At 39.4% G+C, this 19609-nt stretch overlaps 1 protein-coding gene across 4 annotated transcripts in view; it reads right to left on the minus strand.

Moving 5' to 3' along the window:
• Positions 1-19609, minus strand: part of RAD51B (RAD51 paralog B) — a 519294-nt gene that overhangs the window by 461317 nt on the left and 38368 nt on the right. For 3 of the 4 annotated variants that reach the window (XM_037031684.1, XM_037031685.1, XM_037031687.1), the window contains 2 exons: positions 17807-17926; positions 16579-16762 (listed from right to left, as the gene is read on the minus strand). In XM_037031684.1, coding sequence (XP_036887579.1) covers positions 16579-16762; positions 17807-17926 — 304 coding nt within the window. The remainder of the gene's footprint in view (positions 1-16578; positions 16763-17806; positions 17927-19609) is intronic. The other variant, XM_037031686.1, reaches the window with a different exon arrangement.

Raw genomic sequence — 19609 nt, forward strand, 5'->3', positions numbered from 1 at the left:
AACCAGCGACCACTCCAGCCTGCTAGAGTGCCAGCAGGCTGACCCTCAATCCACTGAGTCACACCAGCCAGGGACAACTGACAATTATTGACTAAATCAGTGATTTCTTTCTTCTCTAGAGACCCCAAAATGATGATCTATTTCCATCATTCCTTCCTTATTTCTTAGCTAGGATTCTTCCGTAAAGGGTTACTTAATCTCCCTGAAATAGTCAACACAAAAGATAGGGTAAGCCCTGGCTGGTGTAGCTCAGTGGATTGAGCGTGGGCCTGCAAACCAGATGATTACAGTTCGATTCCCAGTCAGGGCACATGCCTGGGTTGCAGGCCAGCTCCCAGCAGGGGACAAATGAGAGGCAATCATACACTGATATTTCTCTCTCTCTCTCTCTCCTTCCCTTCCTCTCTAAAGATAAATAAATAAAATATTTTTTAAAAAGACAGGGTAAAAGCTGAGTTCTTTCTTTAAACCAGGAATTGTCACTTTCCAGACTAAGGAGTTAGTGCCCTACTTTCTTCAGTGGTTTCCAGTGAGATGTTGAATATTTTCCTTTTATTATGATATACATGGTTTTTAGGTATTAAATGTGTTTCAATCAATTGTGTGTGGGGGGTGTATTTTTGTTTCTTTGCTTGTTGGTTGTTTTATTTTTTTTAACTAACATTTTCTCACCTTTGGCCAATAGGAGCTACATATACATTTGAAGTTCAGTTTTGAGTATGAATTTGAAGAGCTTATGGGACATCCAAGAAGACAGAACCAGTAGACAATTAGCGGGGCTCTGAAACAGAAGACTACCACCCGCACCCCACCAAAAAAAACCCTACTATAAAAATATATTCTTATTCCTAAGACATTCTATCCACCTACAGAGGTGTGCCTGGGAAGACTTTTTAAATATAATTTTAAGATTTTAAGATTACTATATTCACAGAACATTTGTTTCATGTCTTTTTTCTCCTTTTCTTCTATTGACAATATGACGGTAAGTCGGCCACAGCCTCCTCGACAAGCTAACAGGCACTGCCCATCCGGTCCTCTCCAGGCCTGTCTGTCCTGCGTGCCAGGTGACAGACACAGGTCAGTACCAACACCTCTCAGAATAAAACCAGTGGTACAGAAAAAGAAGTAAGGGATTGGATCCAGCCAGGGGGATCTCAAAAGAAGTAGTATTTAAGTCAGAAGCAAAGGATGATTTTGGTGAGTAACATGAAGAAAAGCACACCAGGGAGCGGCAGGGAAGGGGCAGGGGGTGTGGTGGGGAGAGCCACTGCAGGGAAGGGCATGGTGCTGAGAAAGGAGAAAAATGCAAGGTGTCCTGGGGACAAGTTGAATAGCGCTATCTGAAAGAACTTTCTACAATGTGGACATGTTCTCTGTCTGCACTGTCCCGCACAGTAGCCACTGGTCACGTGTGGCTATTAATGACCTGAAATGCAGCTACTGAATTTTTTTTAGTTTTAAGTTTAATTAATTTAAAATGCATAGCCACCTGCAGCCAGTGCTGACCGTATTAGAAAGCACAGTATGGGAATGAAAACTCAGTGAGGTCAGGTGTTCTAGTTTGGCGAATGAATGAACGAGAGAAGGCACACTGAATGAACGCACACCCAGGCAAACATTGCAAAGGGTATGTCTCAGGGAATGTGGAATGCACAGTGGGAAAGTATGTTAGGGCCAGATTATAAATGGTTTGGAACACAAACTTAGAGTCTGAACTTCATTTTGAACTGCAGGTACAAGGAACCACTAATATTGTCTTCATACGAGGAGCATAATACTTGTTTGAGGATAAGTAATCTTCAGAAGTGAGCAGCATGTCCTGCCAGGACAAGCTCTGGGAGAAAAGTCAGATGGGCAGCTATTTATAACAGCCTGGTTTAAAGATTCTCAACTTTTTGTTCTCAAGACCAACCCCATGTTGGTTTTGAATGCCGCCATAACAAAGTACCACAAATGGGGTGGGTTAACACAACAGACACTTGTTCTCTCCCGACTCTGAAAGTCGTAAGTCTGAAATCAAGGTACTGACACTGCCCAAAGTCCTAGGGAAGAACCCCACCTTGCCTCTTCCCAGTTTTTGGTGGCTCCCAGCCAGTCCTTGCTTCTCCTCAGCTTGTAGCTGTATCACTCCAATCTCTGCCTGTCTTCATTTGCTATTCTTCCCTACGTGTCTCCTCTGTGCCTCTACATCCAAATCTCCTTTCTCTTTTAAAGACATGGGTAATTGGATTTAAGGCCCACCCAAACCCACTATGACTTCATTTTAACTTTAATACGTCTGCCAAGATGCTATCTCCAAATAAAATCATTCACAGGGAGCAGGGTTAGGATTTGAACATATTCGGGGGGTGGGGGGAGGAACACTGAACCACTACAGATCCCTTTACACTCTTAAAATTACTGAGGCTCCCAAGGAGCTTTTTGACATGTGGGTTACATTCCCTGGTATATGTGTTGACATAAGAAAAATCCAAACCTATAGAGAATTTTTATAAGAGTTTATTTGAGCCAAACATGCCAGGAAGCAAAATCTCAAATGCTCTGGTGAATGACAGTTTTACAGTTTATTTTATACATTTGGAATTAAGGAAGGAGTAAGGAAGATTACGTGAACCTGGGAGAAAGCAAGACAGAGAACTCTGTATGATTGGACACAGGGGTGTCCAACCTTTTGGCATCTCTGGGCCACACTGGAAGAACTATCTTGGACATTAAATACAGTGTGACATGTAATCATCAAAAAATCTCATAATGTTTTAAGTATATTTACGATTTTGTGTTGGGCCGCATTCACAGCCATCCCGAGCTGCATGCGGCTCACAGGCCACAGGTTGGACACCCCTAGACAGGAGAGTCCACAAGATTATGCACTCTCATGAAGGCAGTTATGCTTCCAAGAGTCTGGGAAAGAAGCATTTCAAAGCTGTAGTAACCCAGACGCACAAAAACAATGGGCCAGGCTTGCTTACGGCAAAGATACACCTTTCACAGGACTGGGAGGGGACTACCCACCCTGAGCTGCCCAGCTAGGAATTTATGACAGATCACCGTGTGAGGTTCCTGTTGGCCAAACTGACTACAGAGACCCTTTTCATCCACTTGTGCCGTAGTAAAAATGAAAACCCATGAAGTGCTTAAATACTTATCTATTCATTTATGTTAAGGTAACAATATTAAACTCTTTGTATTTTAACTTAAATGACACATTATTGAAAAATATAACTGTATTTCAAAAAACCCTCATGAACAGAATGGCACTATTTTATGTGTCTGCAAATCACAACACAAGACAGCGAGAGTCTCGTGTCTACTTCTGCGATCTGTTGCAATGGACGGTTTTGGTTTAAGTACCCGAAGGTGGTCTGTCCTCACACAGACACATGGCTGGAAAAAGAAGTGTTTCAGTGACTTATTCTTCCTTGAGAGTACACCAAAACTCACGCAGTCATTTTTTAAAGGCAGGTTGCAACTTGGACTCTGAAGCTGTATCACTGAACTTGCTGTTACATTAAAATCCGTTGTTCTAGCTTGCACTTTGAATGCGTTTATAATACCATGCACCGGTCACGTGGAGTAAGTTTGTTAGGAAGACCTTCAAAATGTTAGCATTTTGAAATGCTAACACATTTCAAACACCGTCAGCCTCATCAGAGAAGTCTTTGAGTATTGGAAAGTTTTCCATATTTTCATAGTTGCTTGAAAGCTAAAATTGTATCACTAGCAATGACAAAATTGTTTTTGTCCATTTTGGGGGAAATTTCTGCCAAATATCAAAGTCTGAAAAATCATGGTTTGTTTAACAGTCATGTGTTCCATGGAAAAAGAACTGCGCAAGCGCTGCTCCTTGAGACCCCAGCAACACTTCGGAACACACCGGGGCCTGACGAGTGTTTGCACTGACAAACAGAGTAATGACATAACCGGTCCTCAAGGGGCAAGGTCTAAGGACATTAATGATTTTTACTGACTCATTAAGAACATTCTCAAACAAAACTACATTTCTCCACAACTGTGTGGCAGTGAAGACCTTTATTTGTGTAAGGCACTGTAAGTGCAAGTGTCAGCACAGTGAAAAAGGCAAATAACGTCTTTGAGTAACTATGAAAACAGTCACCACTCCGTACACCCTCAGGGTCTCCCCCACCACTAGGGGGTCCCCAGATCAAATTCTGAAGACCACTGCCCTAGATAAATGGTTCTCATCTTTGACATGCATCAGAATCCCTGTGACCTTATACTAATGAATCAAATCTCCAGGTTGACAAAGACCATTAGATAAACCTTAGGTGCATGGAAGGTTAACAACCACTGTTCCAGATGGTACAGTGAGTGATGGATAAACGTAGGGTTAGAGCAGGGAGAATGGACCGTCAGAAACATCAAGAAACTCCATTAAGAACTAAAAGGTTCTAAAGATTGATGAAATGTGAGAATACGAAGAAAATTAAGGTGGGGAGCACTGGGTGGGGCAGGGCTGGGAATATAAAACAGAAAACTGTACTTGAATAAGAATTAAATTAAAAAAAAAGAAAATTAAAGTATCAAAGGTTTTGAGTTTTGAGTACCAAGAAAATGGTGATACCATTAACAGAGTAAGTCAGGAGGAGCCTATTGAGGAACTACAGAAATGAGAAGGAAGATCAATGATTTTTTCCTGATCTTCCTGGTCAGATTCGTGCCCTCTTCCTCTATGCTCTCACTAAATAATGCTGTTTGTTTCCCTCTCTTTAATTTTACTCCATCTCACATTTTATCACAGGGAGCTGTTAAACACGGGTCAGTCTCCCGCCCGGCAGGCAGGAAGCACCTCCAGGGCCTATGTGGGCTTGGGGGCACCAGTCCTGGGCTCTCACCACATGACCTTAGGAGTGTCACTTAATCTTTCCAGTCTCAGTTTTATCATGTCTAAAATGGGGACAAAATCATTTACTTTTTAGGATCAGAGATGAATTTTCATAGTAATTAGCATAATAATGCCTAGCACATAATATAAACTCAACAAGCAATAATAAAATAAATCAGCGTAGTTACATTTCCCTTAAAAGTACTCCTTTTAGAACTAAAACTGTTTTGAGTAAATATAGACCTTTAAAGAACACCCCAGACACAGCTCACTCTCAGTTAACTATAGAAATGATCATCTGATTTGTGGATTGAAATCACCCAGTTCATCCTGTCACGGGCTTATTAAGGCCTTCAGAAAATGGGAAAATGAGAATTATATAATATGTTTTGCTTTTTGGAATGTTGCATCCAACTCTGTATAAAAACTGAGAAAATTTTCTCAAATAAAATTCCTAGATTGCTACTGGATTTAATTTACTCGTGCTATATTTAACGCTCATATGCACAGATAACTTACAAGTTATAGCAGTGGAACAAAATTCCTTTTTCTGTTCATGTGACTGAAACACACATCTGGTCTAAAAGGCAGCAGTACTCCAGAGTCACCGCCCTGAGGTTCATGGTTCTAGAGCAGAAATACAGCACAAACCCTGTCTAGTCGAAACAGAAAGGGAGCTGCGGGGAGAACGAGGGGGAGTAAGCCTAGGGGAGGGTAAAGCCAACTCCCCAAGCTGGCTCCCAGCCAGCACCGCTAGGCTCGTATCTCCTGACTTGCCATAAATAACATTAGGGTCTTTTTGACCACGAGTAATAAGGACTACAGTTTAATGTTTCATCTAAAAATAACTATAGAAAGCAACACCACCTAAAAACCATACATCAGCCAAAGTGTGATAAGACTTTTTATGAATCTATCATGACCCAATAAATGCTGTTTCCAATATAATCAGAAATGGTGCCTCCCCCTATGATTTCTATATGGCGTGCTTGAAGGAAGATGTAACTCAGAGAAAAAACTCTGGGATATCATATCAGAATGCTATCATTAGTGAGTAAATAAAGAGCCAAATAACACTTCTCCAGGTTTGGGGGGCACATAATTCATCTGGAGATCCTATTAAGACAGAGATTCTGATTCTGTAAGCCTACGACTGACTGGGGCAGAAATTCATTTCCAACAGGCTCACAGATGGTGCTGATGCTGCCAGTAAATGCACCACAATTTCAGTACGAAGGACTTAAACCACAAGGGAATACACAGATGAACATATCTGGAAACTCAGAGAAAAGGCTATTCAGAAATGTCACGAAGGACCCATAGCTTTTCTCTCTCCCTGTGTTCTACCATCCAAAACGTCGGCTTCACACTCAGCCTGGCTCTACCTTCTTGAAACAGTATGTCTGACCATAATAACCAGGGCCATTCACTTCCTTGATCATGTCCTGCAGAAGATACAAAGTATCTTCCCACGGATCTCCAGTAAGTGCAAGAACATCCCCAGAAGCTTAGAAGACTTTCCCTGCACCCCATTTCCCAGAATTAGGTCAGGTACTCACACCTGAACCACTGACTGGCAAGAAAGAGGAGACAACCTCTGGGCCAAAAAGGCCTACCCCTGACCTGAGAGTGGGATCGAGTTTCCTGATGCTTATTGGTGACCTGGGAAAAATCAGGGGTCCATTAGGATGGAATAAAGAAAAAACAATGCTTAGAGGCAGTAAATGACATCCAATATAAGTAAATATTTTCTTCCCTTATCCCATCCAAGTATCATTTCATTCTGAACCTACTGCATCAACTTTTTCTGATTTTAGAAATCCCATTTATAGCCCTGGTTGGTGTAGCTCAGTGGATTGAGCATGGGCCTGCGAACCACACGATCGCGGTTCAATTCCCAGTCAGGGCACATGCCTGGGTTGCAGGTCAGTTCCCAATTCCTGGCAGGGGACGCATGAGAGGCAACCATACATTGATATTTCTCTCTCTGTGTGTCCCCTTCCCTTCCCCTCTAAGATAAATAAGTAAAATCTTTAAAAAAAAAAAAGAAATCCCATTTATAACCTTTACTCTACGATGGCTTATAGTATATAAAATCATTCTGCAAGGTGGCTTCTAAGCTCCTTCATCTATTAGCATTTTGTTCATGTTCTAGTATAACTATAATTTCAAAATACTTTTATCAACCTAAAATGGCATAGAAGTTAATTAGAATCTATCAGTTCTAGCATAATAAGAATAAAAATGGCAACAGAATATATAGTAGCCTAGCAGTAAAGTAAGAAATAAATTCAGCCCTGGCTGGTGTGCCTCAGTGTACTGAGTGCTGGCCTGCAAACTGAAAGGTCCCCAGTTCAATTCCCAGTCAAGGCACAGGCCTGGGTTGCAGGCCAGGTCCCTGGTTGGGGGCATGTGAGAGGCACTGTTTCTCTTTCAAACAGTGTTTCTCTCCCTCTCTGTCTCCTTCCCCTTCCCTCTTTCTAAAAGTAAATAAATAAAATTAAAAATATAAATAAATTCATATTGTAGGATATATAAATGAATAAATGAATGAATGACGATACTTGGGCTTTGCTCATGAATCCATCTTTGCATGGAAGCAAAACTCCCCCTAGGGTGAACTTTGTGATATGTCTTTAATGACACAGAGCTTCAACTTGTAGAGAAAAATACCTAAAAAAGATTTAGCCACATGTGTCCCAAATGCCAAACATTTGCCACTTAGTTTAATCAAAAATCAGGGTCACATAAACTGCATCAGAGATCCCTGAAATCAATACCACCAAGAATGTGGGCTGTGTGATCTGAACCTTAACACTGCTCCTCCTCACAGGACCCGGAGACCCGGGAAACTCGATGCTCTGTAAGAAGCACGCTGTGTGGGCAAACAGACGGCAAAGCCTGGGGCCAACCGTATGGGCTCAAAGCTTGTGCAGCACTTGCTCCCAGGAAAAAATGTGGCAAACATCTCAGTCATAACACACTAACAGATGAGAAATTTTTATTTAAATTAGTAATCCTAAAGGAATGTGATCATTTTACAGACTGGGCTCACTATTTCCAGGTCTACAATGCACAATATAAAGTATTATACAAGACTATCTTCTGATATAGATCCATGCTTTTCAACTTGAATTCTAATTGGTTCCTACTTCAAGTCACTGCACTAATCTAGCACTATACAAATCTAGTGAAATGTAAAATTTCAAAGGCATTATTTACAATAGCTGAGATACAGAAACAACCTAAGTGTCAACTGATGAATGGATAAAGAAACACACAGGAATATACGTTAGCCTTAAGAAAGGGGGGGATTCTGTCATTCGTGACAACATGGATGAAACTGGAAGATATTACATTATTGAAAAATGCAAACAGAGAAAGACAATGATCCTTCATATGTGGAATCTTTCTTTTATTTTTTTATCCTCACATCAATAAGGATGTGCTTATTGATTCTAGAGAGAGGGGAAAGGAGGGAGAGAGAGGGGAAGAAAAACCTCAATGTGAGAGAAAAACACTGGTCAGTTGCTTCTTGTATGTGCCCCAACCAGGACAAAAACCTCAACCTGGGCACGTGCCCCGACTGAGAATCAAACCCTCAGCCTTTCAGTTTATGGGTACGACACTCCAACCAACTGAGTCACCCTGACCAGGACTGTATGTGGATTCTTTAAAACAAAAAGTCAAAATCATGGAAATGAAGGGTAGAACTGTGATTAGCAGGGGAGGGGTGGGCAAAATGGGGAACGGCTGGTCAAAGCATAAGGCTTCATTAGTCCTAAAGAAAGACCTTTACACCTTTTTGCCTGCACGTACTTGTTCACGGCATCTGTAATACTTCACTCTTCTCATCTGTCCCAAGTTCCACCCCTCCCTTGAAGTCAGCCCTAGGGAGCCGCCCAGTGAGTCCTAAGAATGCTCAAGGTGGACAACCACAAGATTTGGTACTTATGATTGATTATAAAAAACTAAAAACCTATCTGACACTACACATTAATTCTTAGACTGGTGTCAGATTGGTGTGAGATTTATTGAGATAATCACATACCAGTAAATCCCTTACTAATACCCAGTAAATACTAATCAAATACCCAGCAAATCACTTAGTAAATTACATAAATGTCTAATTACTGGAGTGTACACCTAAAACTAATATAACAATGTATGGTAACTGCAATTAAAAAATAAAAAATAAATTTGGAGGGAGGTGGAGATGGGTGGAGGTGGAAGAAGATATAAGGGGAATAAGTGGTAATGGAAAAAATGTAATTAAAAGGTTTAAAAAAGACCTTGGATGGTATGGCTCAGTGGATTGGGTGTCAGCCTGTGAACCAAAGGGTTGTCGGTTTGATTCCAAGTCAGTGCACATGCCTGGGTTGCAGGCCAGGTCCCCAGTAGGGGTTTTGCTAGAGGCAAGCACACACTGATGTTTCTCTCCCTTTCTTCTTCCCTCTCCCTCTCTAAAATTTAAAAAAATATCTTAAAAAAAAAGTTCACAAAATAAAAAACAACAAATCTGAAAAAGCTAAAAGCCTTACAATAGTAATGTAAACAAATAGATATATATTTGTCTCACAGAAGAAAAAGTCTGGAAGCAGTTAGCCCAGGGCTGACATCCAATGATGTCAACATCCTCAGCATATTGGTTTGTAACCTCATGGGTACAAAGTGGCTGCTGCTCCTTCAAGGCAGAAAGAAGGAATAAATGACAGAGGACCATGCCAGAAATATCACTTCCCTTTCACCTGGGAAATGAAAGCTTTCTTAGTAGCTTCCCCATACCTACTAACAAGCCTTCCCGTAAATGTAGTGGTGCCTGTATTTTTCAAAGATGGCCACACCAATATATTTATCCCATCCCACATGTTCTTTTCACAGTGCGACAGGCATGCCAACTGAAAAGTCGTGTTCTCTCCCTTCGAATCTGGGAGGGAACCTGTGTCAATCTCTACTAACAGAGCGCAGCAGGCTTCTGGGGCAGGGTCGCAGAAAGAACAGCGCTCCCATCCAGGGCTCCGTCTCAGGAAGCTCCTCAACCCCAATGACCACGCTGAAACCACAAGCGAATGTTCCAGCTGGGCTCCCAGTAAACACCAGCATTAACTGCCAAACAACATGAACGAGCCTTCATGCTATTCTAGCCCTGTCTTTGGGTCTGCTAGCTGAGGCCGCAGACCTGATGGAGCAGAAACAATCTGTTCCCAGTTTTATCTGAATTCTTGGCCCATGTGGGAAATAACAAATGGTAACTGTTTTTGAGCCAGTACATTTTGGAGTAATTTACTAAATAGTAATACAGAACTAAAACAGGTATCATTGGGCAGAACTGGGTCTCACTGCCTACCTGCCACTGGAGAAGAACATGACTGCCATGGACTTTTGGTTGAGGTGGGCACACTGCCATCAAAACAACCAAGGTTCTATTAACAGGGGGGGGGGATGGAAATGAGCACTGGGTAGGCAAATAACAGTTCCTGCCACAGCTACTTACTTAATACTTATTATCTACTAGCTTGTATCATCTTGATTGTTTCCTAAATGTGTCTTTTTCCACTAAGAAAATACAATAGAGTCTTAAAGGCAAACACCCATATCATTACAAAATGCCTTAAATAATGGTTACTCTAAAATTATCTATTTAACTTCTCAACAGAAACGTTTAAGTTATACTTTAGGACTTTTAGGTCCTAGGAACTTTCAAGTTCTGAAATAGAAAAGGTTTTATAATGTTTTTATGAACTTTTTCAGAATAATTTTCCTGGGAAAATGCGAGTGCAACTGAACAATCGAATAAGCTTTGAAGATCCCTTATACTATACAGACAAATACCAACTAACTCCAGAGTGAATATAAGCCACCCCAACCATGTTTGGAAATCCTGCACAAAATACAGAGATAAACATTGGAGTAGGCTAATTAACAATTGCAGGGTATTTTGTAAACATAAAGTTCCTAAATATTTATTCAGAAATAATCACACTGGTTTATCACTAAATGATAAACTTACTCTTAGTTGAGCAGGAACCGCACTGGAGCTCCCCAAAATGATATTAGCCCCCAAGTACTCCTGACCACTCACCTCCTGACCCACTATGAGCCACTGTGTCTATTTCTTTAAACGAAAAGTAATAATATAGAAAGCAGATAGATGTCCATTTTAATTTTAAAGTAAATCTTAAAAGAAAGCATTCCAAAAGTAGTTGAGCTAAATAGGAGTTCATTATCTGAACTTAGAAAACCCTGATTTATCACTGAAATAACTAAAGTGAAAATGGCCACTAATTTGGGTTCAGTTGGTTATGAAAATATCAACCATTATTCACATAATGCCTCATAATTTACAAAGTGCTCTCATGCATATATATCATGCAGATACAGATACAGATACACACACAGCCACCCCTCGGTATCTGTGGGGACTGCCCCAGGACCCCCTGCAGACACTAACCTAAGGGTACTCGAGTCCTTTACAGAAAACGGCACAACATTTGCGGTTAACCTATGCCACCCTCCCTACACTTTAAGTCATCTCTGGATTATTTATCATACCAACTACAACATAAATGCTGTGTAAATAGTCATTTAGACTGTATTGTTTAGAACAATGACAAGAAAAAGACTCTGTTCGTGTTCAGTCCAGATGCAGCCATGGTAGGCCTCAGTACACAGCACACACCAGCAACAACATAACACTGGTTTGTGTCAAATGGTTTTGATCCCAGGTTGACAGATCTGATCTGCAGATACAGAGCCCATAGATATGGAGGCTCAACTGTATAGACGTGCTTGTATATCTACATATATAAATTATGATATAAAAGTGCTTTGCAAAATGTAAAAACCTCCATAAAGATTAGTAATCTAGCAACATACAGGGTCTGGCAGAAGTGAGGCCTGCCTGAGTGTGGTTGGTAGGGTAATAATATGAGCGTAATAATGTATAGTTTTAATTTGAACATTTCACCTGAAATGTCATACAGTGTGCTTGGGTGTGATATTGTTGTTACAGAATTACGTGGCTATGATCTTGTAGTAAAAGGTTTTGTAATAAACAGGGGATGTTATTGGGTCAGACCCTGTGGATTTACTATTATTCATCTCCTAACACTACTAGCAATAATGATAATAATAAACCTCATGAGGCAGGAACCTTTATCCCCTTTCTACAGAAAAGGGTACCGAGGCTCAGAAAGGAGAACTGGCTGGCCCACGATCACATGGCAGGCGGAAACACAGCCTGTACTCAAACTTGTATCTCCTGGCCTGAAATTCTGGGTACTTTCTACTGAATCAGGCTGGCTCGGTATAATGTTTACTTTAAAAGCATGATTTCTACAGATTGGAAGAGAAAAGTGAAAGAAGAGTCTAGTGTTGGGCACCAAACTGTCATTTCTAATGTTTTAAGGAAGGCCAATCCCATATTATTGGACGTCGCAGTAAACTAAGCTAAAGATCACAAAGAAAACAAAAAGATTCATCATACTACAGTCTCAGAAATGAAACCAATTTTAGCAACTTAAAGCTAGGAACAAACAAAAACACTTTTCACATTATAGCATTTTCACTACTTCTCTAAAAGAGCGCACTTCAGTCCACAGGACTGCAAGCATCACTGCCCAGTTCATGTCGGACTGCCCCTCCCTCGAATACATGCACCGAAGATCCTTTGAGTCGTGATGCTTATAAAAATGACCTTAAGTTGTAAGGTCCTCGGGCCTTTTCATTAAATCCATGAGCAGTGATTTTACTGGACACATCTGGCAATGCATGAAACTAGAATGTCTCCTGTCCAGTCGCAACACATATTAAGTCTTCATTAAACCTCAAAGCAGAATCTTGGGAGGTTTTCTGTACTTCAGATGTTCCCCAAAAGAGGTCCAAGGTACAAATATTTAGTAACTATTTTCCTAAGACAGCAGACTTATCACAGGATTTCAGCTATAAGTTTGACAATTTCAGCTTTAGAAAACAGATACCCAACAAATCTTTAGCATATTGACTGGCAGATAAAAGGCATTAATTTTAATCTTAACATGCACATATGATTTATATATAAGTGATAATGCAAACAAAGCTGCAAGTGTTCAAGTATTTCTCTTATTTGAAATACTGGTACCACTAATAGAAGCAAAAGCAACAAAGCATAAAGCAAAGTATGAAACTTTTCATTGAAAAAAGACTAAAAGAAAGAGTTCTGAGTATTGAATAGCGTTTAGTCAATAAGAGGCAAAGGAGCAGAATAATTCTGACTTCCACACTAGGGAGCAATGGCATACTGTGAATAAGAACACATGCGCTGGAATGAAACAGATCTGAGTTCAAACCCTACCCCTTCCACTTACTAGCCATGTGATTCTGGGAAAGTTCTTTAACCCTGATAAACCTCAATGTCTTCATCTATAAAACAGGAATAACATATCCTACCTCACAAAGTTATTTAAAGTATAAATAAAAATGTCTTAAATGCATTCACTACAACACCTGGAACGAAAGTAAGTATTGAGTAAGACACACCTATTTATTAACAGCCTTTTAAAACTGTAGAATATTAGCCCTGGCTTGTTCGGCTCAGCTGATCGGGCATCACTGGCAAAGTAAAAAGGTCACCGGTTCCATTCCCAGTCAGGGCACATGCCTAGGTTGTGGGTTCAGTTCCCAGTCAGGGTGTGGACAAAAAGCAACTGACAGATTTTTCCCTTCTCTCTTTCTCCCTCCCTTCTCCTCTCTCAAATAAATAAATTATTTAAATAAGACAGGACAATTTCAACAATGACTTACTTTTGCCAGTAAAACAACACAAATGATGCTAAAACTCTGAGATGCTAAGTAAGGTCCTTGATCTTAAAAGGGACTTTAAATCCCAATCATTAATTCAAATAAATCATTAATGATCCAGTGATAGGGCTTAAGTAATTAGTGTACAGAGGAACTCAAGATTTAAAGATTTTAGTTGTAGTTTGAGTTGACAGGCTTAAATGAGTAATGAAGGTGGAAAGGTGTTATTCTAGGAACTGGAATGTGTGACCACAGGAGGTCTATAAGCAATTCAACTCCATGCCCCAGGGGGTCGGCAATGATATCTGAGCCACTGTGTTCTGAGGAGGAAACTTCTGTGAAGCAGATAAAGAGGTACTAGGAAAATTTCTGCTGGACTGCAACTCTTATCTGAGTAACATTTTTATCCGAATCCTTACCTAAGACTGTTTTTGAGGGTACATGATTCCCCATCTTCTCAGATCGCTGGCATTTGAGTAGAGCGCCCATAAAGATTCAGTCCTTGTCTCTATTTATTGGTTCCGGTAGTGACAGGCAGCACGAATACCAACTTTTCCAGTTTCAGTATCACTAAAGACTAAGACAGTAACACAACTTCCTTTCATTTCTAATTTTTTTCTGAGAAACGACATGCGAATTACGCTTGTGCTTTAACAGTTTAACCACTATCTATCTGTCTCGAAACAAGCACTCCCTTTCGGAATAAGACGGACAGCAAGGGTCCAGGTCAGCCGTAATAAAGAGTTTAACTAGAGCCCATGAAGATCTATGCTACCTGCCTTTATTTCCCTGTGTAAGCTATAGTTCCAAGAAAGGACAAAGAAATTGGTATCAAATTAGTTCCATATCTGTTAGAAACAGAATAAGAACAGTACACAGGATACGTACTTATTTCATTCTCCATTATACCACAGAAAGCTAAATTAACTTATTTATTTGTCTCCTACAATTAACTTACTTAGAGAAGCCTTAAGGGCAAAGACTATGCTTTATTCATCTTTATGACTCACAGTGCCTAGCACTGAGTTTTGTGCACAGCTGCTGAGGGTGGCATTCAACACAGAGAGTCAGCAATCCAAAGAACGAGTGAGTTAACCAGGCATAGGAGGATCCAGGCAGTAGCAATATCCATCAACAAAGCAGCTCAAAGGAGATATGACAGAGAGTAGGACATGATTTTTCCTTTTGAGGAGACTGAAGCCTTGTGAAAATAAATATTAAGAAAAGAAAGATACAATATACTGAGCATCTGGAATGAGGTAACTACTAAAATTAATAATTAATGGCTACCTTTTACTGAATGTGTCAAACATTATGTAAAGACCATTACAGATATTATCTCATTTAATCATCACACCCCCGTGAGTCAGATATTATTATTATTCCCTGTTTTAAATGAAAAACTAAGAGTTGGAGCTAGGATAAGTAACTTACTCAAGTTCATAAAATTAGCAAAGAGAGAGGCTATGGTTCAAACCGATACTCAATTCCAAAGCCAGGACTCTTGACCACCAGGAACCAGAGAAACAGCACTGAAGGTGGTAGTAACTAATCAGGTACTGAATTGTATTGAAATGGAGCCAACCAGATGTGCTAAAAGATGAAGAGCAGTGTTTACATTAAGGCGGTACTGGGTAATATCTGTAAGACGGGATGACTAATTGGATGAGATCTAATTCATCAAAGGTTAAATCACCTTCTGGCCCCTGCTTTCCTCTTCCAGACGCAGCCAGCAGGGTTTCTTTATGAGCTTCCAGAGCCAATGTATGCATATGAATTAATAAAATAAGCATATATACTTTTTCATCAAGTAACTATATAAAATATTTTTTAAATTCCCTTATCCTCCTTTCATATAAAATATTTTTAATATTTATTTACTTATTTTTAGAGAGGGAAAGAAGCATTGGTGTGTGAGAGAAACATTGACTGTTGACTCTCATACATGCACCGACTGGGAATCAAACAAGCAACCCAGGCCTGTGCCCTGACCTGGCAACCTTTCACTTTGAGGGTAGACGCCCAACCAACTAAGCAACACTGGTCAGGGGAATATAAAATTTTTTTAATTCCCTTATTCTCCTTGACCAGGGAAAACATGAATTTGAGTTATCATTTTAAGCAACTACAATAAAATTTAAAAGATGAGCATAATCCATAATAAACTTTAATGTACTTGACTTCACCAGGAATTATATCATATAATCTAAAGTACAAATTTAAAAGACACTAATATACGCAAAACCTTCTTAATGCCACAGTTTCTCCCTTGACTTGTTGCTTGATTTCATAAATCTCAGAGGCTGTGTGGTAGTTTACACTATTGGTGCATATTCTTTATGTTATAAGGTCCAAGATTTTAATTTTCCAAACACAAATCTAAAAGCTATAAAATCATAACTAAATGTTATCCCAGTGTAAAAAATTCTTATCTTCTGTTGAGATGACACATGGCTAAAACTGAAAAGCCTGACAATATTAAATGTTGGTACAGCTGAAGAACAAGTAGAACTCTCCCACACACTGCTCATGGGAATGTAACTCAGCAAACACTTGTATTTTGCAGCTTATCCACCACAAACTCTTGCAGTATATCCTCACCTTCATTCCTGACCACAACTCCCACTACTGAAAGTCTAGCCAACAGTAACGGGCTGATCACTTTGCATATCATGTAACTGTCTAATCACTATGTTGTACACTCGAAACTCATACAATATTATACGTCAATAAATAAATAAATCCGCTCCAGGCTCAAACTGTAAAAAGGGAAAGATGGTCTCAATGAATGAACAAATGTAGTAAGATGATGATATTTGCTATAGCAATTAGACTCGGCTCTTTAGAAAGATTTTACATTTCTTTCTAATTACATTATTTGATACCATGTCAGTGAACTTAATATATATATTTTTTAAAGGTAAAGAAAAGAAGAAAGAAAAAGAAAAACTTACTGGGATTGAAAATTCCTCAGCCAAATATTTCAAGGAGGCTGCTTCCCTTGCCAAAAACTTGTTCCTTTCTCTCATGTTGCCCTGAAGTTGTGTGTCAAACTCCTTTCTTACCACAGACGCAACAGAGTCGATAATCACAAGTTTAACTCCTTTTGAAATAATTTCTTCTTCTAAGGATTCAATCCTGTAAAAAAGTGGAATGTGTAAAATAGTAAAAAAGTTTACGTAGTAATAAAAATAGGGCATCGTGAAGGTTGACCAACTCAAAAACAACAACAAATTGTTCTTTTCTAAGTTATAGTGATAATCACAAGTATCCAATAAACATAACTTATTCTCATGTATCTCTTCTATACATGGTACTCTCTTGGAAATAAACCAAAATGTTTTCATTCCTTAGTTCTCCTATGATATTGCTAAAGCTCCAATTTTAGGGTAAAAATCCCTAAATTTGTGGTAGCCAGTCTCCAAAATGGCCCCTGTTTACTCCCAACCCCTATTTTGACACCCTGAGGAGTCCCTCTCACACTGTACTAGGGTGGGTGTTGTGACCAATAGCATATGACAAAGTCAGGGCCCCTCATTTCTGAGAGCACGTTATAAAAGACTACGGCTTCCATCTTAGACCCTCTCTCACTTACCCAGTCTCTCTCAGTTGATTCTTTCTGGAGGAGGCTAGTGGCTGTGTTATAAACAGCCCTGTGGAGAGGCCTACAGGTGAGGAATGGAAGCCCCCGGCTAACATCTGGGAGAAGGGGGACCACCCAGGAACTACATGAGTGGCCTTGGAATTTCCCAAGATTCTCCAGCCCCAAGCAGGCCTTGTGATAACTACAGCCCTGGCCAACAGCTTGACTTCAAACTTTTAAGCAACCCTGAGCCAAAAATACCTAGCCAAGCCACCCCCAGATACCTAACCCTCAAAAACTATGTGAGGCAACACATGTTTTCCATTTTAAGCTGCTACACCTTGGGATAATTTGTTATTGAAACAATAATCAATACGCCTCTTAATTTACGTAAACTATTTTATTCATTTCATTTTCTTTTTTCATTTTTAAAGAAATACTTCAACAACAAGCCACAATGAATAAAGAAGAACACAGCAATAATTATTTCCTATAATCCTAATACGTGGGGACTTTTTTCACTCAGAAACTGAAAACGTGAAAAACAAAAAATAAATCTTCAAAGTATTATTAAAATACCAAAACCTAAAATGGCATACCTGTGAAGAACTTCATCACAGCTGAGTTCCCGATAAAGATAAACTTTACTGCTTGTCAAAAGTAATTTTTCCTCAGTGTTAAAATATCTGGGGAAACGAGATTCTGCTATCTCAATCAGTCTGTGGAAAGAAAAACTAGCATGAGTGAAACGACCCAATGATATTGAAGGCCACATGGCTGAACCTCCAGTGAATTTTACTTAGGAAACTCTTACGTCACAAAGAACACCACCACAAAACAGGCTTTTCCAACAGAGCAGGCACAAGCAAAACGGCTTCCCACACCAGTTTGCAACACAAGCTTTAAGCGAGGTCAGCGCGCAGAGCATGAGGTCAGCCAGGACTTTTACAGCTTGTCTAATGCTGAGCAAGCAACAATGCCTCTGAGAATAACCATGTTTCTGAGAGTAAGTATTGTTTGTAAAGGACACTTTGACTGGTACCTATAATATGTGTTTAATAAATAAGAAAAATGCTTGCATTTTCATGAGAAAATATATTTTAACAAATGTACAATATTATCACTCTAATAATCAAGTATCAGTAAGTCTCCATGTCTCAGACCAAAAAATATACATACAAAATAAATGCTATCCAGTAGGTTCTTGGTAAATGGAAAATTATTTTCTATGCAAATAAATGTTGTCCAATATTTCCTTAGTAAATAAAAAAGTGATTTTCTAAACACTGAATTCCGACCTCAAAACCAGATCTAATGCTGGGGTCAGCACAGGACAATGATAAGCTGACACAGATACAATTACTGTCGTCAATAGCACAAAATACGGAGAGCAATACTAGGAACTTCCAATATTTCTGATTAAAATGTAAAAATATAAATCTTTGAGTATAACTGTCTATTTAAAATGATACTTTATCAGCCCCACACTTAACCACCCAAGGACAACTGGGAAAAAGGACTGGACACACAATGACCATCCTATATTTTATGCTCCATTTAAAGACACAAAGTATGAAAGAACAAGTGTTTTCATTTCTAGATAGTTAAAAGTTGCAAGAAGAGGCTGAGAACTTTAAATGGTTCAACAAAATAAGTTCCTCAATATGCCATTATCAGAAATGGAAGCTGAAAAAACAGGAATTATTTAGATAATAATTATCTAAATTATTATTAATTTAGATAATAATTAAAAACATTATCTAAAACAGGAAGAGGGAAATATTAAAGAAACCTAGTCAATAACATTTGTAAAGCATATTTTAAGCAATTGAAAAAAAAGTAAACATCGTTAGGTTGAACAGGATGAAGAAAACTTATTTTAGGAATAAGGACGCTTAAAGAGAACAAAATGGATCAAAGGACCATTCCAGAGAAGTTCCTGAGAAAAGCATAGGAACTGGGAAAAAGCGGAAATGAGGTAAGAGACGAGAGCAAGAAGAACAGAGATGGCACTGGCAAAGGCAGGGCAGGCTTACGTTCAGGGTTTGGGAAGATGCATAAATTTTCTGATTAGGGTAATTATTTGCTGAGTTTAGTCAAAGAAATCAGCTAAAAAGCTCTGGCACTTGGAACCCACTGATTTTTAAGGATAGGTATGACAACATCTATCAGAAACACAGAAGGTTTCAGAATTTGGACACTCAGTTGATTAGGAACCAGACTGAAAGTACCTAACACACTGGCAACAGCTAACAGCTGACAGACAATAATTCTCTGCCTCCCACACTGGGCTGGATTTCAATTACAGGCTTAAGGCTCTGGAACTTACTACTACTCTCTCATTCCAGTGACATCCCTCAGGAGGAAGGCAGTCATGACATGGACATGAACTTACTTTATTC

Source organism: Sturnira hondurensis, unplaced genomic scaffold (genome assembly GCF_014824575.4).
Source record: "Sturnira hondurensis isolate 20B ecotype Veracruz unplaced genomic scaffold, ASM1482457v3 Scaffold0021143, whole genome shotgun sequence".
NCBI classification, from domain to species: domain Eukaryota; kingdom Metazoa; phylum Chordata; class Mammalia; order Chiroptera; family Phyllostomidae; genus Sturnira; species Sturnira hondurensis.